Source organism: Portunus trituberculatus, chromosome 48 (assembly GCF_017591435.1).
Source record: "Portunus trituberculatus isolate SZX2019 chromosome 48, ASM1759143v1, whole genome shotgun sequence".
Classification (NCBI taxonomy): domain Eukaryota; kingdom Metazoa; phylum Arthropoda; class Malacostraca; order Decapoda; family Portunidae; genus Portunus; species Portunus trituberculatus.
In genome coordinates, this window is record NC_059302.1 from 2,395,053 (window position 1) to 2,418,805 (window position 23,753).

Here is a 23,753-nt window from a genome sequence, read left to right on the forward strand (position 1 = left end):
CTCCTTTCCTCTCCTCTCCTCTCCTCTCCTCTCGTTTCCTCTCCTCTCCCCTCCTTTCCCGTCCTCTCCTCTCCACTTCTCTTCTCTCCCCTCCTCTCTTCTCCTCTCCTTTTCCTCCCCTCTCCTCTCCTTTTCCTCCCCTCTCCTCATCTTCCCTCCCCTCCTCTCTTCTCCTCTCCTCTCTCCTCCTCAACTCTCTCCTCTCCTGTCCCGTCCTGTCCTCTCCTGTCCTCTGCTCTTTTCTCCTCTCCTACTTCTGTCCCTCAACTGTAAACAACCTTACCATCGCATTCTCCAGTTTTGTCCTCTAACCGCTACCACACCACCTTTTCACTCGTTCCCAGTCACCATCAGCGAGAGAGAGAGAGAGAGAGAGAGAGAGAGAGGGAGGGGTGTTAAACTGCATGCGTGTGTGTGTGTGTGTGTGTGTGTGTGTGTTAAATGCTTTGCTCTTTACTCAAGCTTAATTAATAGATATACAAATAACTTTCAAAATCGTGACTGATAGCAAATAGTGATGAGCTATTTTTAAACCGATTACGTGTATGTGGCTTTGACATTGCTTCCCTTTCTTCCCCCCCCCCTAAAAGACCTCTCGTAGTATTATTTAATTAAAAGCAAGTAACATGTGTCAAGTAACATGTCATAATGGAGTAAGTTTGAAAGTAGTCCCAGGTCTATTAGTGTATTGCCTCCTAACCTCAATACTTTCAGGTTTCAAGGTGTTACGATCTCTGTGTCTTCAATGTACATCCCGACTTGTGTTCCCATTTATCTCCAGCTGTCAGTGTTATGTCCTAAGCGGATACTGAGGTGGGGACATCCGCACTACACACACACACTCTCTCTCTCTCTCTCTCTCTCTCTCTCTCTCTCTCTGATTAAGACATGAGTTATGGTTCGATGAACACTCACTTACAAGTCTGAGATAAGATAATAAGAATCAATGTTAATGTTATGGAGTGTGTTGCAAGTAATAAGTGTTTCGTGTGGAGGTGTGTGTGTGTTAAGTTTTGATCAGTTAAAGATATGAAGGAGGTTATTTATGTAGTGCTTGCTTTGTGATTTTAATACTGAGGTGGGCGGTGGTGGTGGTGGTGGTGGTGGTGGTGGTGGTGGTGGTGGTGGTGGTAGTTTAATCCTTTACACAACACCAAAGCTTATACTCGAGGGAATAATGTTAGTGTCTTAAAAATTAATATGTACAAACAACTGACTTTATTAATACCTGGTGTTTAGTGGTGTGTGGGTAGCTTTGGTGGTGATGGCGGTGGTGATGATGCTGGTGATGAAACTTTACCCCAGTCTATTCGAACGCTTACCCACTCGAGGCAGTAATGTTAATAGTGTAAACCTAATATTTACAAACAACTGTAGCTTAATGCATACTTGCTGAGTCAGTGAGTCTTTAGCATAGGTGGCGATTACATTGCCAGGGTGAGGAGTGAGGCTGGAGGTATGAGGGGTAGGCGGGGCATAATCAGGGTGTGTCTGGGGGACGTTGAGTGGTTATCAGGAGTGAGGATATACCAGAGCAGACGCTAGGTGGAGCCCTGAAGCAGAGGCAGGCTGTGTGTGTGCTGTATGTGTGTGTGTGTCTCCAAGTCGCTCCCTCCGCCATCGCTGCCGTCATCTAATACTACATCGCTCCTCCGCGTCGAGAACCACGCAGTAAGAACCTTCTCCGTAAACTCGCACAGGTGTTCTCTTCACCTGTTGCCAAAGGAAGTGTTAACTAATGTACCCTGAAAATATTACTCGTTAACCTAATATCTGCCCGCGTATGCCAGTGTCTTTTTTAATATCCTGTTTCTGCTCCATACTATACGTTCGCCAGTTAATTAGAAAAGTTAATAGAGGCAAACGCTAAAAAAAATGGTTTTCTTTCATGCGTGATCGTGATATCAGAACAAAAAACAACGTACATAATCTTGTAATTACGGTGGTGAGATTTGTTTTGGTCTTGAAATCCGTTTTATATCTTGATTACACGCAGCTATTACTTCCGTGGGCTATTTGAGGTTTCTGTAATCGTGCACTAATTGAAATGAACCTTCGTGTCTTGCCCAGTGTGTTTTTTTGTTAAACTTTACGCGTTCATTACCTACATTTATTGCACTTGAGGTCGGTTTACACTTGAAGACGTCCTATCTTCAAGTTCCTCCCTCCACTGAACTTCCCACAGCGAAGAATCTCTTAATCGTTCAGGAATTGCGGTGAACTTTAAAGATATGTGAGGAAACCAAGATACATTAGTGATGGCTACAAAAGTGACGGATGGCCGGTGTTGCTGGCGACAGACACAACAGGCAAACAGACAGACACAACAGGCAAACAGACAGACACAACAGGCAAACAGACAGACACAACAGGCAGACAGACAGACACAACAGGCAGACAGACAGACACAACAGGCAGACAGACAGACACAACAGGCAGACAGACACAGCAGGCAGACAGGCACAACAAGCAGAAAGACAGACGAGCAGGCAGGCAGACAAACAGACGTGCAGACAGACAGGCAGACAGACAAACAGACGTGCAGGCAGACAGGCAGACAGACAAACAGACGTGCAGGCAGGCAGGAAGACAGACAAACAGACGTGCAGGCAGGCAGGCAGACAGACAAACAGACGTGCAGGCAGACAGACAAACAGACGTGCAGGCAGGCAGGCAGACAGACAGACAGGCAGGAAATGGAAGTGAGGATTGATAGCGACGAAAAAAATATATTAATAAATAAAAATTGAATATGTAAAGATAAAATGGAATTAAATGAATAATGGAGGCAATGAAATAGAAAAGAAAATTGAAGGAGAGGTAAGCTAATGAAGAGGTGAAGCGAGAGAGAATTATGAACGAACGAGAACAGAAAAATGATGATAGATGGTAACAAATGGAGAGGCGGTGATAAATTAAACAAACGGAGACGGAGAGAGGGAAGAGAAACAAATTACAGAAGGAAATAGATGGAGATAAACGTGAAGAAAGGGCGGAGATAGAGATAAAAAGTGAAGGAAGGGAAGGAGGGGTGGAGGGAGGAAGTAATCTGGGAAAGTGCAGGGAGATAAGACAGTCCAATAAAAAAAAAGAGAAAAAAAGGGAGAGAGGAAGAGCGTAAACGGCGGAGGGAAGGAACAAAAGGAAGGAAGGAGAGAGGGAGGAAAGGGGAGAGAGGAAATTAAGTGACACAGTAGGAAGAAAGAAATAAGCACAATGGGAAATAGGAAGAAACGAAAGACTAATAACTTGGGCGTAGAAATTGTGAGGATAATGAAAACGAAAAGAGAGGAAAAGTGAAATGTAAAAAAAAAAAACAAATTTGTACTTGAAAAAAAAACGAAACGCATACAAGGATTTATCTGACGAGAGGAAGAGATAAAAGTGAAAATAGATGATGTTCAGACTTATTGCTAAAACTTGCTACATTATTGACGTTTTATTAACAAGAGCTTATAGTATACAGCAAGATTGCACGATCAGGTGCATTGAGGGGAGCATTTTAATGAACCTGGTGCTGATTACAGTGCGTGGGCTGAAGATAGGCCAGAGATAAGTGTATCTTTGGCAATCAGCACTCTCTCTCTCTCTCTCTCTCTCTCTCTCTAATAGCAATGGTAATATGAAAGAAGAGTAGGCAAAAATCGAGAGAGAGAGAGAGAGAGAGAGAGAGAGAGAGAGAGAGCGTGATCGAGGTGGAAGTGTGGAGATGAAAGAAGCTACGGTAAGTGATTTTTAAGATGACCGACAGAAGGACAGTCACGCATCCTCCTCCTCCTCCTCCTCCTCCTCCTCCTCCTCCTCCTCCTCCTCCTCCTCCTCCTGTCCTCCTCTTTACGCTCTCTGTCTTTCATAATAACTACAACTCCGGCAAGTATTCCAGTTAACAGATGGGTATTGCCAACGGATGTGTGTGTGTGTGTGTGTGTGTGTGTGTGTGTGTGTGTGTGTGTGTGTGTGTGTGTGTGTGTGTGGTTATTACAGTTCTAGGGATTTTGTTGACATTCCCTGTTGACATTCTCTCTCTCTCTCTCTCTCTCTCTCTCTCTCTCTCTCTCTCTCTCTCTCTCTCTCTCTCTCTCTCTCTCTCTCTCTCTCTCTCCTATTGTTCTTTCATATCGTTTGTATCATTTATCATTGTTATTATTATTGATATTACTATTGTTATTATTATTATCATTATCATTATTATTATGTTATTTATATTGTTTTTATTGTTGTTAAACTACTGCTACTACTACTACTACTACTACTACTACTACTACTACTACTACTACTACCACTACTACCACCATATCATTACCACCACCACCACCACCACCATTGCTGCTACCACTACTACTACTACCACCACCGCCACCACCACCACCACCACCACCACCACCATTACTACTACTACTACTACTACTACTACTACCACCACCTTGCTCATTGTTATTTTTACGGCGTTAACCACCACTATTGTTTCAGGTGATGTCCATGACGCAGATTGACCGGGATGGACTTCGTGATGCCTACAGCGAAGTCCGAGATGACAAGTCTGAGGTCAACTGGTAAGCAATCTAGACCACCTGACCTGTAGAGAGATAAAATAGATAAGTAGCTAGATAGATTTTTCAACCCCTTCAGTACTGAGACGCATTTTCATTACGAGTTTTGTGTATGATTAGACGGTTTTATTCACATCAGGAAGGGTTTATGGAGGTTTTAAAAGACTTAATGGCCAGAGTCTTCGCTATTTTGATCCCTACGTAAACTTCTGGAGCTGTATAAAATCACCAAATAGTAAGCAGAATGAATATGAAATCGCGTCTTATTGATACTGAAGGGGTTAAGTTAAGAAAAGTACTGACCCGGGACAAATCAGTAAATAGATCAATAAAAAAAAACGAGAAAATGACCCACTAAGGTGCTAATCCCAAAAGAAAAAGTTAAAATGATCGCCTAAAATTGAAGGATAAGTGTCTTGAAACCTCCGTCTTAACCCCTTCAGTACCATTACGCGTTTTCATATTCTTTCTACTTACCATAGCGATTTTGTACAACTTCAGAAACTTGTGTTGGGGATTGAAATAGTGAAGACTCTAGCTATTAATCTTCTCACCTCCATAAACTCTTCCTAGTATAAATAATATCAGATGATACACAAAACTTTTAGTAATAAAGTGTTCCAGTACTGAAGAGGTTAGAAGAGCTCAAGTCAAGGAAAGGAAGAAATACAAAAGCAGACATACAGGGATTTCCAGACTTTACTAGTAGAAAATATGAGTGATTGAGATTCATGGTTAAATCTTGAATGATTGAGATTCATAGTTAACTCTTGAATGAATGAGAATAATGGTTAACTCTTGAATGCTTGAGAATAATGGTTAACTCTTGAATGATTGAGAATAAAGGTTAACTCTTGAATGAATGAGAATAATGGTTAACTCTTGAATGCTTGAGAATAATGGTTAACTCTTGAATGCTTGAGAATAATGGTTAACTCTAGAATGAATGAGAATAATGGTTAACTCTTGAATGAATGAGAATAATGTTAACTCTTGAATGATTGAGAATAATGTTAACTCTTGAATGATTGAGAATAATGGTTAACTCTTGAATGATTGAGAATAATGGTTAACTCTTGAATGATTGAGAATAATGGTTAACTCTTGAATGATTGAGAATAATGGTTAACTCTAGAATGAGAATAATGGTTAATTCTAGAATGAATGAGAATAATGGTTAACTCTAGAATGAATGAGAATAATGGGTAATTCTTGAATGAATGAGAATAATGATGAGAATAATAGTTTACTCCTGTGATTCATAGATAAGAATAGATAAAACGGAATATAAAGAGAAAAAAATTAAAGAATATGATAAGAGAATATAATAAGATAGGCGAGGCGAGGAGAAAATAAAATACATGATAGAAATTCAAGCTTGACGTCTTTAATCCGTTGTTCCTGTCTGTCTGTCTGTCTGTCTGTCTCTCGGCCTGGTTGCCTGCTCACCCATCTGTCTTTCTTTTTTTCGTTTATTTCTATCAAGTTACAATTTGTCTAATTTTACTCTATGATTCATCCTTTGTATATATTATTCTTAGTCTTTTTTTTTCATGTACGGTTTGTGTTTTGCTTGGTTGTTGTTGTTGTTGTTGCTTTTAGTATTGTGTTTATTTGGATTCTCTCTCTCTCTCTCTCTCTCTCTCTCTCTCTCTCTCTCTCTCTCTCTCTCTCTCTCTCTCTCTCTCTCTCTCTCTCTCTCTCTCTCTCTCTCTCTCTCTCTCTCTCTCTCTGTCTCTATCTCACTACATAACTCTTGTTCTCCCTATCATCACTATCACCACCACCACCACCACCACCATACAATCGCTCACCAACCCTGCTGTGGATCAATTTTCTGATATAAACCAGCCGCCGTGTCTGCCTGGGTCCTGTCAGCTCGGTTTCCCTTTCACAGTACTGCGAAATTAATGGTTTGTTTCGATTTTTTTTTTTTTTTCTATTTTCCCTCAAGAATATCAGAGAGAGAGAGAGGAGGGGTATATTCTGAAACTTCTGCCCGCGCATCCACTACATTCAGAAGGCTTTAATTGAAGTGACATCGGTTTTCAAATATGCTTAAGCGTTTCTAGTGACAGATTAACGAGATTTCTACATAATAAACCACGGAAACACTCTTCGGAACGCGGCTAATCCTCTCTATTGCCTCTGAAAATAGTCGTATTGGGACAGCAAAGCATTCAGTAGACGAGCCGGAGAGAGAAAGAATGCCAGCCAACCAGTATTAGTCGAAATCTTACCAGCCTTTCCCGATTTTCCTGTGTTGGCTGCGTGAGGCACGTGTGATGTGGCTTTGATCAGCACTGAGGAGTTTGCATGACGTTTTCCGGCCGGCAAAGTGAGGGACAACAGTACAGGATCAATAAATAAGGCCAGCACATTAGTGAGGGAGCGGAGATGACGTCAGGGAGGAGGAGTAGGAGGAGGGAGGAGGAAATGGGACTGGCTGGGTGGAGAGAGAGAGGGAAGAGGGAGAATCTAAGGGAGGGAGGAGGTGGTAGCAAGCCAGTCGCCCCACCCAATGACTCACCCACTCACCCACCAGACCCCGCCCGTCCGTCCGTCCGTCCGTCTGTCCGCCCGCCCGTCATACACCCACCCGCACCCACCACACGCCCATCACACGCCCTCTATATGACCGCTACATGCCTACTCGACCAAAACACGGCCAGTCCTGATTTTGTGAGTAAGCTGCACTTGTTTACAGAAGCGTTAATGATAGACCATAACTGCGAAGGGCCTCTCATGCTACGAGTGTTGGTGAAGGCACGGTATCAACAAGATCTGAAGACATGCACTAGTCATTTTTATACTCAGTGTGGTATTCAATCCTCCTTGTTTGGGCCGATGTAAAAGAGCATGAGCGTGTTGATCTTAAAGCAGTGGGCAATAAAATTTGTGATACGAGTATTTGGGTTACAAAATTGAGTTCAGAGAGAGAGAGAGAGAGAGAGAGAGAGAGGAGGGATGGTGAGGGAGTGAGAGGGAGAGAGGAACGCTACACCTAAAATGGATGCGTGTGGAGTGTGTGGTGACAGTGACAGTGGCGACACCTCCACACTCGTACATTTACATCTTCAGGGTGTGGCGGTGGAATATTAAACATCGCGTGCGTGTTAGCGGAGGGACAGGACAAAAAAAAAAAAATTACATAATTACCACAAAAAGTACACAATTCACACACGCGAAGCAAATACACGAAAGAGGAGAGAGGAAATGAAAGTGAGTGAATAAACAAGGAAAAAAGTAATGCAAACGAAAGAATAAAAAGAGAAAGAAGAAAATAAAAGAAACCTGACACTTGCACAAAGAAAAAAAAAAACATCTCGACTTGTAAACTCAGTGAACGTGTCGAGAGAGAGAGAGAGAGAGAGAGAGAGAGAGAGAGAGAGAGAGAGAGAGAGAGGTGGGGGGATAACAATGGGGCAAACTGGTTGGCTTGAGTTATGGACGAGTGAGTGGTGAGTCATGAGTGAGAGTGAGTCTTGCAGGGTTGTCACAGCACCGACAGGAACGAGGATGAATGTAGGGGAGACACACACACACACACACACACACACACACACACACACACACACACACACACACACACACACACACACACTTTGGCATCTCATTTATCATCAAGCAAGTCGTGGTTCAGGCTCAGGTTTAGTCATCTGGGTTTTCATTAATAATCAAGTTTTTTATCTTCCACTGACAAGAGGATGGGCGTGTGTGATGTACAAAAGGTCAGTCTTATCTATAGAGCAGAAAGGACTATATTCATGACTTTTAGGCCTAACCGGGAGTGGTCACGAGTCCAGTGCAACACATGACCCTCGAAACACACACACACACACACACACACACACACACACACACACACACGTTGGTACTCTCATAACGACTTCAAATGCCTTATGCTATTAATCGTATTTTCCTTTGTGTGTGCTTCAATTAATCCCTCCGGTACCATGACGCGTTTTATATCCATTCTGCTTACTGTTAAGCGATTTTATACAGCTTCAGAAACTTATGTGGGGGATTAAAATAGTGAGGACTATGGGCATTAATTTTTTTACCTCCATAGTCCCTTCCCAATGTCAATAAAATGGTCTAATCGTACACAAATCTCAAGGTAAAAATGTGTCCCATTGATGAGAGATCTTGTTCAACTACTATATAGTTATACTACAGCAATCATTCAAACTCTCAGAGTCTAGTGTAATAGAGATAAAATTCATGTTGTGATGGAGATAAGGCTTTCAGATTCTTTAGAATATGAATTTTGATCTCGGCCAGATTCTTGTTTAGCGTCCCCTCAAAACTTGCGAAGTTGTGCGGTGCGATGGTGTAGAAAGCGCAGTTATAGCTCACCACCACTAACCCTAAATTGGCAGCGGTCTACACGCAACCAACATAACGTTATTAAAAGTATACACGTGTGGTTTGCTTCATCTCGCAGCCTCTTGTCTAAATTGTCTCTCGTTTAGTCTGCCCCCAACAGCTGCTGATGGCGAACTGATGAGCTGGTTGGTGATGTGGCGAAGCGGCCGTTATTGCGACCTCAAACCCCAAGACCAGTGTTTAATGACGGAGGATAAACTATTTCTTTATTCTTTTTATAGGCAACCTTGTGTTTTATAGAATTGTTAACATATCTTTCTTTTTTTCTGAATTGATAGGAACGGCGGTGTGATAACGATTCAGATGATGTATTCGTAGAATCTGTCTCACCGGTAATGATGTTGAAATATTATTAATCTGTCACTGAAACCATAGAAAAACGCTTATAAACATGTGTACCTTAGAAAACTTGCTTGAATACCTGTGTAGCTTCATCGAGAACCTTTGGGAAGTAGGTCAAATCAAATGTACAATAATTCAATGATATCTCGGTGTCCGTACGAGTGAATAAACCTTCCAAATCTTTCCATTCAGTAAAAGAAAAGTTAAAACACACACACACACACACACACACACACCCGGTAGCTCAGTGGTTAGAGCGCTGGCTTCACAAGCCAGAAGACCGGAGTTCGATTCCCCGGCCGGGTGGAGATATTTGGGTGTGTCTCCTTTCACGTGTAGCCCCTGTTCACCCAGCAGTGAGTAGGTACGGGATGTAAATCGAGGAGTTGTGACCTTGTTGTCCCGGTGTGTGGTGTGTGCCTGGTCTCAGGCCTATCCGAAGATCGGAAATAATGAGCTCTGAGCTCGTTCCGTAGGATAATGTCTGGCTGTCTCGTCAGAGACTGCAGCAGATCAAACAGTGAAACACACACACACACACACACACCATAGATAAAAAGCTACGTAATTTTCGTATATATCCGTAAAATATGCTCCCTATTTACTGTATCTCATCACGGTCGTCGTCCTTGATGTCAGCCAGTCTGACTCGATTCCTGATGCAGAGACGTAATTCTTTCGGTGATTACAGAATACATTAGCGAGATGAGCCATTGTTTCCTGGTAGTGTTGTCTCGAGTCATGTATTCTAGTTCAGGTTTTAACGTCATCGTCATCATCATCATCTGAGGATTCATAGAGACGTCATTCTATTTTGGTATACGCTTCTGAGGTGTTTTACTTTATTTTATTTTATTTTTTATTTCTTGGCACCTTCCTTCTCCTCTTTCCCCTCACGCAACTGTCGCCTTCCATATCTTAAGCTTATAAACCTCTTCCTCCCTTCTTCCCGTTCCCTTTTCCTTTTCTTATTTTTCGTTTTCCCTCACTTTTTCTCACTCTTCCCTCTTAGAACTCCCTTCTCGCCACTATTATGTTCTCTCTTTCCTTTTATGTCCTTAAATTAATCTCTCATCTACCATCCTTCTCTTTCTACTCCTCCTCCTCCTCCTCCTCCTTATTACCACTATCATCACCATCCTTCACATCACAAACAACTTTGCAGGAATCAACGGATCTGCTGTTGTTTATTGTTCCTTTGTTTCTTTTCCTTTGTGTTGCTCCTCATCCTCTCCTTCGTGATATGTTTCAACAGACCTGTATTCAGAAACTCTTTTGCTCTCTCACCACCACTGTTTTCAAAGGCCACAAGGATGATTAGCTCTGTTCTTAGAATATTTCCTCTGTTAATGATGGAGAAATCTTGTTAATCTGTCACTAGAACTCTAGAAAACACCCTTAAAAGCTACCCTAACTTCATGTAGAGCCTTTAGAAAGTAGTGGAGATATGGACAAAAGTGTTCAAGATAATGTTTCTATGTAGACTGCAACTCTCTCTCTTTACAACACGAGGGTGACTCACGGTGGTGTGTTGCAGGGCTGTCTTCAAGTACGAGGGCAGCCAGGTGATGGTGGCGGCCAAGGGCGAGTCCTTCGATGACTTCAAGGCTCAGTTCGGCGAGGACGAGCGAGCGTTTGCCTACATCCGCCTCCAGGTCTGCATCATGCTGACTCTCTTTCCTCAAGCTGTCCGCGCCTTCGCCTCATGACTTCTGTGCATGAAAACACTCCGCTAATCACTGTTTGTTTTTTCTATTCTTTTCTTTTTGCTTTTTCACTTTTTTTTTTTTACTCTATTTCTATAAAGTAAATTATAACACAATGCATGTTTTGTTTGAATATTGACTAACTTTTGTTTTATTTGATAATTCACTAACCATCTGAATTTTAATGTCTATTTATCTGTTATCAAACATTACGCTAATCTGTATACTCGTCATTTTCCATAATTTTTTCCATGATGAATAACCATGTATATATTTTCAAGTTAACTTCCCAAAATAAACATGAGGCATTTTCAAGTAAATTCCAAAGATAAAACAACAACACGTATATCCCATGACAAATAACACCACAGTTATTACCTAGACGCTTTGCTAATGAAATACTGATAATGTATACCTGGAGTTCTCAAACTGGGGTCCGCGAATCCCAAGGTGTTCAGAGGAAGATTGGGTGGCTAATCTAATAATATCCTTTGTAGTACCATTGCATATTGAGTTTGTGTCAGTCACTAGATTAACATTCTGCTCGATGTCAGATTTCTGGGGGTTCGGGTAGATGATCTTATAACTCAAGGGGGTTTTTAACGAGAAAATGGTTGAGAACTCCTGCTGTATACTGAATCACAGCGGGGATCAAAATAGACAGTCTCGGCAAGGGGAATGTGGAGTGTGGACCGTGTTGTGACCGTGGAGTGACTGTGTTCCTATCCTCAGACTGGAGATGAGATGAGCAAGCGATCCAAGTTCCTGCTGGTGACGTGGGTCGGGCTGGGCGTGTCCCCGATCAAGAAGGCGAAAATGTCCACAGATAAGGCGCTGGTCAAGGAAATCTAGCTGTAAGTCTCGCCAAGGATGATGTGGGTTAATTAATCTCCCTCCCTCCTTTGTCTCGGTCTGGCATTTGTTTTATTTGGCTTTATTTATCTGTTTGTTTTATCTGTTATTTATTCTATCTCATTTGTATGTGTATTATTTTTTTTTTTATTCATTTATCATCTATTTTATCTGATTTTTGTGCCTACTTCACTTAGTTTTGTTTTTTTCTGTAATTTGTCATTCTCTCTCTCTCTCTCTCTCTCTCTCTCTCTCTCTCTCTCTCTCTCTCTCTCTCTCTCTCTCTCTCTCTCTCTCTCTCTCTCTCTCTCTCTCTCTCTCTCTCTCTCTCTCTCTCTCTCTCAAGCATACATACCCTAACAACTGCCACTTTTCTTAATTACTCATCAACTTTTCCCTCTTTCCTCTCCCACAGCCACATTCCGCCACACCCATGAGCTAACACTCCCCTCTCACACAGATCACACACAGACCCTCCTTTGCTAACACTCTCCCCTTCCTCACAGAACTTCGCGGTGGAGCTGACGCTGGAAAGCCTGTCGGAATTAGACGTGGAGGCCTTCAGGCAGGAGCTTATCAAGGCTGGCGGAGCTAACTATGGCACCGGCATCCGCGAGTAGCACCGTAGCACCTAGGCACTGGTCGAGCCACAAGGGGACAAGAGAGCCACAAGCACCGTCTCACTCCAGCTGGGACTATTAACTTTATCCAACTGAATCACTGGGTCTGTCCATCCAAGCCATCCATGTTTTGATCACGTGTCTCCAACCTGTTGCTTGTAGATCAGGTGCCGCCAGTAGGGTTCTATTCATGAGGCCAGCTGTGCCCTAGGTCCTGCATCGCATCGCAGCACATCGGCGTGGTCCCACCTGCGTCTCTGGCGGTGCTCGAGGCCGCGGTGAGCCCTTGTGGTATCGGCTGTCAGGGATCTAATCATTTTTAGGGCCTTAGAATGATTCAGTTTCTTGTGGGTTTCAGTATTTTCATTTCATATAACTACGGTGCTCCAATCCTTGCCGGTCCCTCCCCTGCCAGCCAACCAGTCAGAACTCTGGTCAGAGTATTTTCACTATTTCATCTGAGTTTCATGCAGTATCCCCTCCCATCCCCGCAAAAGATATTTAATTACGCACATTTGAATTATCCTCTGTTCCTTTGTTCACTCGGTGCTGCGGAAACAACTATAGGGACAATCTCAGACCCGTAGCTTAGCATACATCTTGCATTAGTGGCTGGATTGAATGTCTGATGCCTTGAGTAGATGAGATCATGACGCGACTTAATTGTTATTTTTTATATGCAAATATCTTGTCACAGTCCTGACACAGACTCTGGTTTTGTACTGATCAATTGGAAGAAACTAAAATTGTAGAACTAAATGCTATAAATAATGAAAAGTAGATTGTTAATCCTTTTCTTCATTGACATCCTTTGTATTTACTCTAATAAACTGTATATATATTTTTTTTAGAGACGCCATCGTCGCAAAATTACTACAAATATACCAGAAATATTGGTCTCTAAGACAGGGTGGAAAATATTTTGTCTACTTAACTTGTATAATTCAACTATCTTCAACCTCTCTCTCTCTCTCTCTCTCTCTCTCTCTCTCTCTCTCTCTCTCTCTCTCTCTCTCTCTCTCTTCCCGCAAGGTTGCATCCCCTGCTTTCTTTATTGCTATTTTCATGCTACTTGCATTTATGACCTTGCTAACTGCATGCATCCCTATCTTCCTCTCGCGGCCTCGCTGCACAAGGCTTTATGTTTTCTCTTACAGCTAATATGTTTACCACCAAATATCAAAACTCAACCTGCATTCTCGGTTTTCCATCCCTTTTGTTAGTATACACTGGAACTCCCTGCCTGCAGCTGTATTTCCCGTGCCTGCTCCTTCAATTAAGGGAGGAGTTTTAAGTCACCTATCGAGGTCATCTTGGACGTGCTCTGGAACTGTCTCCTCTAGGGCCTGGCACCTTTGTGGACTTTTTTTCAACTGCTTTTGTATCAGAGCACTTATCATACAAAGGAAAAAAATGAATTCATAGACAAATATTAAGGAAATGGGTAGTAGCCCAACCTCTTCGTTCTCAGCAGGGGAGGGAATCATGTTTCATCAGGCCGGATTTCCTTTCAAAGTGATGACATACAAGGGCTGTCCTGGTAACTTATCCCACATAAATCTGAAGTATCTCTGGTCTTAAACACAATCTAAGGTGTGTCAAAAACCGCTTCTCATCATCTTTCTTTTTAACAATACTGGTTTATCTGGAGCTCAAGAGAATAACGGTCCTTGATTTGTACTCTGTTACTTCCTACATTTACAATCTTCTCTCTCTCTCTCTCTCTCTCTCTCTCTCTCTCTCTCTCTCTCTCTCTCTCTCTCTCTCTCTCTCTTGTCCACAGCTGCACTTCGCAATGATAATGTTCTCGTGCCAGCCACCAAAAACTATGATATTTTCCTTCATCTAGCTAGATGTCACACCAGGTGTGATGTTGATACAACCTACGTGTCAACTCATGAACTACATCACCCTGGAAGTTTCCTCGTTCAACAACAGCTTTCGCTGCTTTCTGTTTGCTGTCTTTGCTTCTTTCAGTGAAAACAGTTTATACAACATCCTATTGACCTACTTAAGACAGGTCCAACATTCTTTGCCTTTGCTAGTTTCTGTATAGTTTTCCCCATGCCGTGTTCCTTTTGATCCAGTCTTTGCCCTTATGTGAAACATTTCAAAACCCTTAGTTTATTATACTTTTTTTTTCAAAACTACATAGCATTCGTTCACGGATTCCAGTTTTTCATTGTATGCACCACCCTCATCCCAAGCTTCCTTTTTCACTGATCAGCTATTACTTTCACTACATTAGTCTGATGATACTATTTTTTTTTTTTTTTTTTTTTTTGTATATCACCTATGCTGCTTGATATTCTTCTATCTACTATGTTTTTTCATCTTCTTGCGAATTCTCTAAGCAGAATAATTGATGAACTGATTGATGTATTGTACGAGAGATGAGTCATATAGTCAGTCAAACAAGAAAGGGATCAGTCTCATCAATGAAGTCACAAGGATATGTGAAAAATAAAAATGCCGGGACGGAAAGAAAAAAAAGATTGAAGCTCACTTGTTTTCTATTTTCATTTTTTTTTTCTATCTCTATCCCTCTAGTTAACTACTTTTGATAGAAGAGAAAAAGCATATAGGAAGGAAAACCAACCCTACCTGTATTGTTAGAAACGCTAGTCTGTGTGTCTGTCTCACACTTTCACAACAGCAAGGTCAGACTTGTGTATGAAACCAACACCAAGTAAAGCGGACAGGTCTGGATCGAATCTGCACTGGAAGCAACGAAATCCAAAATATTCTAATCCACCCAAAAGTAATCGCTGAAAAAATAACGAAGTAAAGTATGGTGTAATGATGATGATGACGATGATAGTAATAATAATAATAATAATAATAATAATAATAATAATAGGTTTTCGGTGGTCCTGCTGCCATTCCCGTTGCACATATAGGATAATGGGATGTGGTTCAGTGCTATTCTCTCTCTCTCTCTCTCTCTCTCTCTCTCTCTCTCTCTCTCTCTCTCTCTCTCTGCGTGAAGTCCTTCATGCACGAAAGCATATATTTCTTATATTTGCAATGCGCTCATGCTGAAAAAAAAAATTGTCTTTTCTTTTCCTTTATTTTCTTTCTTTTTTTTCTTTCTTTTCCTTTCTTTCTTTCTTTCTCTCTTTTTTTTTTTTTTTCTTTCTTATTTTCTTTGTTCTTGTTCTTGTTCTTGTTCTTGTTGTTCTTCTTCTTCGTGTTATTATTATTATCATTATTATTATTATTATCATTATTATTATTATTATTATTATTATTATTATTATTATTATTATTATTATTATTATTATTATTATTACCATTATTATTATTATTATCATTATTATTATTATTATTATTATCATCATCATTATTATTGTTATCATTATTATTATTGTTATTTTTATTATTATTATCATTATTATTATTATCATTATTATTATTATTATCATTATTATTATTATTATTATTATTATTATTATTATTATTATTATTATTATTATTATTATTATTATTATTATTATTGTTGTTGTTGTTGTTGTTGTTGTTGTTGTTGTTGCATTGCTTTCCTTCTTCCTTTCTTTCTCTCTTCCTTATCTAGAATCTAAAAGAAGGAAAAAAAAAACATTGGCATTAAGTTTTCAGTTATGATTATCGATGCGCTGAGTCATTATACAAATACGTAACCACCGATATTGCTTTGAATCGAACTGTTACCACCCTGACGAGGAAGGACGGGAGATACAGCCGAATGATTAGATAATGAAAGAAAGAAAATATCGATTGCTTTGTGATGTACGAGGATATGTACTGTGATAGTGAGGAAGGACAAGAAAAGTTTCGATTGAGATCGGCAAAAATGTCTTATACAGCGAATGTGTTTAGATAATGTTTTAGAGAGAGAGAGAGAGAGAGAGAGAGAGAGAGAGAGAGAGAGAGAGAGAGAGAGAGAGAGAGAAAGGATTATGCCTCAAACACGGAAAAGATAACAAAACTCCACTAATGATGTCTCTCGTAAAAAAAAATTAGATTTGTCGAAAAACGAGAGATAAGAAGAAATAAGATAAAAAAATAATAATAACAGGTAGCATATTCTGTGAAGTCTCCAGCATGTATTTAAATGGAATTATGAATTTAACCCACAGCTGGAACAAAGGATCTCTCATTAAGAAATCCCACGGCGTCCCACGTACTAGATGAGCAAACTAATTCGATACATGTGCCCATGAAGGTAACTCATCCCTACATGCGAAAAATATCGAGATATCCACCTAGACCAAATGTGTGTGTGTGTGTGTGTGTGTGTGTGTGTGTGTGTGTGTGTGTGTGTACGTGTCACTAGTCACGTATCATGCACCGTATGGTAGGTGCAGCTTTCTTTATATAGAGAAATCGGTAACGGTACCTTACAGCAGCTACAGTGGATATCAGCATCCAAGCATCTGTTACATATAAGTGCATTGTGTAACGTCGCTAACCGTTACGTAGAGACTAGGGAGATGTTAATTAGATCAGATATTATCTATTAATATGCGACCATTGTGCAGATAAGGTACAATATATAACCTAGCAGCATCTTTAGTTCCAATTGTGTTGCAATTGCGTACTACATTTCAAGCTGTAATTAAGAAGATGGTGGAAGGAATGTCAGAAGGTGAGTAAATAAGATTATGTAACGGGCATGACACGCGCCACATGAACGTAACTTTAGGCCTTGCTTATCTTTTCGTTTGGTAGAAAAGCTCCTGATGTAACCTCATATCTGATACATCTTCTGCGGTATGCTGGAATAGAAATCCAGCTTGTGAGAGTGGAGTGACTGCTTTCGAGTTGTTAGAGCCAGTCATCGTGACAGACACAGCATGTCCTCACTTTTTTCCCGAATGACTATTTTGAACCGTGTAACGTGCCTTGGTGTTCATTGTTCAACTCACTCTCATGAGAACAGAAAGTTTCGTGTTCAAGGTCACGGGACCGGGAACGGGGAGCGTCTAGCAACAATCAAAAGACAAATTTGGTAAGCATTAAAAAAACATTTTGATGCGACCAAAGGGTTAAGTCTGAACATTCATTTGTCGTAATTCTGGCACAATGGCTTAGAATGAACTCTGTATGACCTAAATCCAAATAAAAAGTATCAGAGATTGCCGTAAAAAATAGTAGATTAGTAAAATAGCCGAGATCATGCCGGTATCCAGGAAATACCAACAAAGTAATTCGGTTCGGCAACTCTGAGCACCCCACGGCCCCGGCTGCCACGGAAGTCGTCGGCCCTCCGCCTGACTCGCGTTCACTCCACACCGGCAGCTGGCACGCAGAGCACTCCTCGCTACACCTCCAGCCACTCCCTAAACCATCCACCATGATCAACCTGGGTGATGTCTTCCCAAATTTCTCCGCTGACAGTACTGATGGGCCAATAAAGCTGCATTCTTACCTCGGGGACAAGTGAGTGACAGTCTCTATCATTGTCATCCTGTTTAGTTAAGCTGGCAGGAAGTTAAACGAAAACTACTATGCTTGCCACCTCTCACAAGCATTGTACGCCATTTTTTGTCCCAATTTCAGAGGTGTCATGTTGCCTGAGCATTGTGGGTGCATGCAAGGGTGTCTTCAGGAGAGTTTCAGATAAAATTCAGCAGTTCTCATCCTTTTATAGAGTTGCTGAGTAATGCTGAGTGCACAGTGGCAATATATTATGTTGAACTTATACAAGGCTTATACAGTCTTACCGGGTTATGAAACACTCTCTCTCTCTCTCTCTCTCTCTCTCTCTCTCTCTCTCTCTCTCTCTCTCTCTCTCTCTCTCTCTCTCTCTCTCTCTCTCTCACACACACACACACATTTTAGCGCTGCCCTCCTATTGACCATTGTAAACTGACACCATTACAATCAAGTAAGTTTTATTGCTGTTTCAATCAGTACACCATATGTAACTCTACCCATTCAGAGGATCTACATCTCACTGTTTGGAGCATTTCTAGCTCCATTTTACCCTGTCAGAAATTATAAAGTTTACCAAATGGGGAGTTCTAGAGAGAGATAGTTCCCTTCTTTGGTGCATATTTACACAAGTACTGCTATGTACTGTTACAACTTCCTTGACAAGGTCGAAGATAAATAGCAAAGGGATGTGATGAGAGTAAGACAGAACTTTGTCATTGATTTTTATGTGCCTGTCATCCTCAGTGTAACAAAACATGTGTAAAATATACTGTATGTACTTTAGTTTAGAACATGCTTTGCAGTATCCTAAGTTCTTTTTATTACTGTGGTTAATTTGTATATGTTCCTCAGATGGGGCATCATCTTCTCCCACCCATCAGACTACACTCCAGTGTGCACCACAGAGCTGGGCACTGTGGCCAAGATGATGCCAGAATTCACCAAGAGGAATGTGAAGGTGATGGCTATCTCCTGTGACTCAGTGGAGGACCATTTGGGCTGGATCAAGGTAAAAATAAATAAAAAATTCATAAATAAGATCATTCTTGTATTTGATTGTGATTGATTAATTAGTTCAGAACTTAACTGACAAAGCTTCCCAATGTTGACAACAAAACGTGACAAAAATACAACTTAGAAGAGAAAGAATGAGTCCTGACCTGTAGGTGTGACAGGGAAGGCATATCAGAATTTATGACAAGTATATCACTGGAAAATTAATCTTCAGAAGCTACAGAATTTACCTTTACTAAGCCTGTCTTCTTTTTAGGATGTTCAAGCTTACAACAACCTGACTGGTGACTTCCCATACCCCATCATTGCTGACCCTGACCGTGACCTGGCTGTAACTCTTGGCATGATTGACCCAGATGAGAAGACTGCCTCAGGCATGCCACTGACTTGCCGTGCTGTTTTCATTGTTGGTCCTGACAAGAAGCTCAAGCTGTCCATCTTGTACCCTGCTACCACTGGACGCAATTTTAAGTAAGAGAGTTATGTCCTTCCTTTTTTCCATGAGCTAAAAAATTAAGAAAAGTACAATGCCTTCAGTTCTGTGGAATATTTTCTATATTAGCCTTGGATGTCATGAGCCTGTAGTGGCAGGAGCAGTGTGAATTGCAGTGTCAAAGCATGGATCAGGAAATGCATTTATCTTATGCTATAAGCTCCTCTAGGTCTTCAAGTGCAGGAATAATGAGGAGACAATTATTTTATCTTATTATATGGTATATTGTTTGATCTTCAGCCCCAAAACTTCACCAGGAATAAGTATTCATCAAGTAAAGAATGATTATTGCACCATAAATTTTCTGTTTTATCAGTTTATATACTGAGTGTGAATTTCCCAGTGAGAGAGAGTATATTGGTCAACTTTCTCCACCCACTGCAAGTATAGATGACTTGATTTTCTTTTATTTCTTACCAGATTACTTATTTGTACACAGTTATTTATTGGTTATCACCTTTACAGTGAGATTCTGCGAGTGATTGACTCTCTCCAGCTGACATCCGACAAGAAAGTTGCCACTCCCTCTGGCTGGTGCAATGGTGACAACTGCATGGTGCTGCCCTCCATCTCCCCTGATGAGGCCAAGAAGATGTTCCCAGAGCACAAGGTAGTCCAGGTGCCTTCTGGAAAGGAGTACATCCGCACAACTCCTCAGCCACAGTAAACTGTCTTGTGTGAGGCTGTAATGCCATCTTTCAAGGCTTATAAGCTTGGGCATGTGTTAGAGAGATATTTGATATCCATTAAGACACATTTTCAGACAAGGTAATAATCAAGGAAGATAATTGTGAATTTCAAATTGATCATATCCTTGTGAATGGTGCTTTGCAAAATGATTAGCTGTAAAGGTGTTAATTCATTCTTATAATTAAATTTAATATTGCTATTTTTATAGTTATTATGAATTTATAACTATGTCTAGATGTAGATGAACAGAGAAAAGAAATGCATGTTACTAAAGCATCTAGAAAGGAAAACCAATACAAAGTGCCTTGTATTTTAAGTGCATTCCATTTTTACTATTAAAATGCTTAAAACTGAAGTATTCTTTTCTCCTGATGTAAATTTATGGATAAAAGGCATGCCACATGTAAAGTTGTTATATACAGCTGCTGCAGTAGCAGTTCATTGTACTATGATGACTTGGCAGGAGTGCTGCTGTGGAACAAACCCAGAAAGTCTTGTGCAGCAACTAATTTAATTAATGATGACATCCTCATGATTCCCTTGCAGTTTTCTTGGATGAAGGTAATTAAAGTTGACATGAGAGCAGGCCTAATTAGGAGTGCATAGACAGGAACTCTTCCATTGAGGTCCATCCCCTGAGGGTGTTACATTGAACAAGATCTAGAAAAGTTTAAATCTTGCTGCTTGTTTTGTGGTATTGCAAGTCACTGCTTGTGGTTTTCCCTTCCCTTGAGTTTTTTTTGTCTGGACTTTTTATACCTTGCCGAGAGCAGGTAGACGGTCTACAACACTACAATGCATAGTCATGTATATGAACTTTACTATCAACTATTTCTACATGGTAAGAAACTTTATTTCTACATTAGTTCAGAGAAGGGACTTTCAAGACAAACTTTTGGATACAAACCTACATGGCATTTCTTGGTACAGCAGCGGAACATTCTCAAATTATGGCTACAGTTGCCTCAGTGTCAGCAGAACACTGAAATGAGCCAACAGTAACTTATGCATAAGATGTATATGCATACCTCTCAAAATATGTGCCATACATACTTATTGATAATTTTATTTAAAATTCAACAAACTACTGAATATATAGTAGACATTTTATTCATGGTATGTGAACAGTACATACTTTATGTGCCACCTAAACAAAAGAACATATATTCATGACTGGAAGCTTCTGAGGAGTGCATGGTTGGTGACAAATAATACTACATAAAATTAATGTGAAAATGCATTCCCTGCAAATGGCTCAAGATAGAAGAGCTTAAGATCATGACAATGGTGTTGCATGATGTGTGTCAACAATTAATCAACACAAATATTTCAAAATTTGTCTATCTTTATTTGTTTATCACTTTAATACAAAACTGCTCACTAAGAAACTGTTCTCAGTCTGTGAGACTCTTGTCCATTTGCTGGACAACATCATTCTTTGTGATCCTTGGTTGCTGCTGCTTGCCTCTCTGCTTTGGCAAGGTCTCTGGCTCGCTCTTGGTCAAGCAGTTCCAAGTCCCTGAGCTTCAGAGCGAGTTGTGAGGCAATGAGGCCACGGTATTTCTGTCCAGCACCCACCGCCTCCATAGACTCCAGCCACACCACACGCTCCTCCATCTCCCTCATCACTGTAGGAAGTCATGAAAAGATCCACTACATGTTATATCAGAAGGGAACACTTGATTCTTCATAAGTATGTAATGAAAACCTCTCTTAAAGTTAGGAATACTTATAGTTTTTTAACACTCATTTTTTCAATCATTAATTTCATGCTTATTCATTAACATTATCTGCCAACTTGTACTTCTTTCATTATTATTTGATATCTCATTTTAGTGTCATGTTGTTATCTTTTAATTTGTAGCTTATGTTTACCAGTTCACACTGAGGAAGCTTCAATTTGCTTAATTCCAACACAAAATTGCTCTTGTATTGTTTTAATCTCATCATAAATGCCTCTACATTTTTTGCATTGCCTTAAATCAGTCATTCCACCAGTCATCTCTCTCTTGTCATGACAAAGCCACCATCTTTCCTATCACACACTTTGCATTTACATAATAGTTCTCAAATTTCCTTAGTCTCTAAAGCAATGAAGACAATGTTAACTAGTCAGAAATTGAAAGAAACTGGTTAACAAGTGGATCTTAATAGCATATAATATAAAAAATGGGTTTCAAAATGATGCTTAGGCTCCCAATGTATTCAGTCTGACTAATAACTGCAGCTGTTGGTGTGTTGAACCAGTTATGAGCTGGCACCACTGGACACCTACACTCTGAGAAGCGGTCAACTGGTGTTGAGGGAGTGGCAGGGTGTTGAGGCACTTTCTTGGTGGTGATGTGTGATCCAGCTCCCTCCCTGCCAAAAGCCATCAGTTCCTGGCACCTCTCCTTCGAGCCTGGCCCATATTCTGGTGTGAGGAAGCAAAGTTATTATCATTGACAATACTAATACATATCTATTACTTTCATTATATATTTATCTGTCTATTTACCTAGCTATTTACTTACCTATCTATCTATTTATCTATTATTATTATTATTATTATTATTATCATCATCATCATTATTATATTATTGTTATTATTATTATTATTATTATTATTATTATCATCATTATTATTGTTGTTATTATTATTATTAACATTATTAATAATATTCTTATCATTATTATTATTATTATTATTGTTATTACTATCATCATGAATATCGTTCTAGTGTTGCCCTCTAACTTGGCTGGGGTGGGACGTAGAGTTTGTTAGGTTCATAAAGTCCCATTTTGCGAATCGCCTCGTGGGATCTCTTGGTTTGGAAGTGTGGGCGTGGTGGTGTGGCCTGGCAGGAGGGAGGGAGCGGCGCCTGGCTTGGCACGGTGAGGGCACGGTGGGGAGGGAGGCCTAGCCCGCCGCCCACCCATCGCTCAATTTGCCGCTGGTGCTGGGCGCTGACAGAGGCCTCCTTGATCAGTTCTGGGAAGAAATAGTTGAGCTAATGGATATCCTTATGGCGGCACGCCCTGATGTTTGCTTTTGTCATTGTTTTTTTTTTTCTCTCCTATAAGATGAAAGAGTAGAGTTAGCTGATATATCTAAATAACCTTTTATAAGTAACTTGGTGGAATCGCTGTATGATACTTTAGGGAGGTCGTATACGCCCCCCGGCGCCACAGCTTGACGTAATGTCACCGCCATGTTGTTGTTTACACCGTTACCATGGTGACAGAGGCGGAGGGGCGGCGACCAAAATTTTCTTGGTAATTAATTTATATATGTAATTATATTTTTGAGATTAGCCTTAATGTTAGATTAAGATTTAAATGATAAAGAATTCTATAAAAGAATACACAATTTAATGCGTATGAGGACAACAACAATTTTGATCACGTGATTTTATTGTTACTTATTAAACTTTTACCTTGTCTCACTAATATGTTCCTTTACTGTTAGCTATCCAGTAGGTCTTCTTTGCATACATTCAGTTAGTCATTCATGAATTTTTTAGACCCAGCACTATTTGTTTTGGTGGGCGCGGATCACACAGAAAACTCCATAAACTCTTAAAACTTTAATTACTGCAAAACAACTCACAAATAAAACACATTCCCCTCTAAAGTATAACGAACAAGAAGAAAATGAATAAAAACAACAACGAAAAATACAAAAATAGCAACAAATAAA

General features: G+C 40.3%; 3 protein-coding genes across 3 annotated transcripts; 2 read left to right on the forward strand and 1 right to left on the reverse strand.

The window, feature by feature from the left end:
* The first annotated feature begins 1,515 nt into the window (after window positions 1–1,515).
* LOC123498736 (coactosin-like protein) lies at window positions 1,516–13,248 on the forward strand. Its single transcript, XM_045246139.1, is given in 5 exon segments — window positions 1,516–1,671; window positions 4,471–4,553; window positions 10,819–10,936; window positions 11,720–11,845; window positions 12,346–13,248. Coding segments are annotated over 5 exon segments (528 nt in total). The 5' UTR covers window positions 1,516–1,584; the 3' UTR covers window positions 12,460–13,248.
* Window positions 13,249–17,680: 4,432 nt separating this feature from the next.
* Window positions 17,681–20,429, forward strand: LOC123498741 (peroxiredoxin-6-like). Its single transcript, XM_045246144.1, has 4 exons — window positions 17,681–17,880; window positions 18,730–18,886; window positions 19,148–19,362; window positions 19,850–20,429. Exons 1-4 carry the CDS (start codon window positions 17,795–17,797, stop codon window positions 20,049–20,051), a joined length of 660 nt encoding a protein of 219 aa, XP_045102079.1. The 5' UTR covers window positions 17,681–17,794; the 3' UTR covers window positions 20,052–20,429.
* A 44-nt stretch (window positions 20,430–20,473) lies between these two features.
* LOC123498740 (UPF0193 protein EVG1-like) lies at window positions 20,474–23,635 on the reverse strand. Its single transcript, XM_045246142.1, has 4 exons — window positions 23,174–23,635; window positions 22,809–23,045; window positions 22,350–22,487; window positions 20,474–21,702 (listed from the first exon to the last, which is right to left on the reverse strand). Exons 1-4 carry the CDS (start codon window positions 23,265–23,267, stop codon window positions 21,506–21,508), a joined length of 666 nt encoding a protein of 221 aa, XP_045102077.1. The 5' UTR covers window positions 23,268–23,635; the 3' UTR covers window positions 20,474–21,505.
* Between the last annotated feature and the right edge of the window lie 118 nt (window positions 23,636–23,753).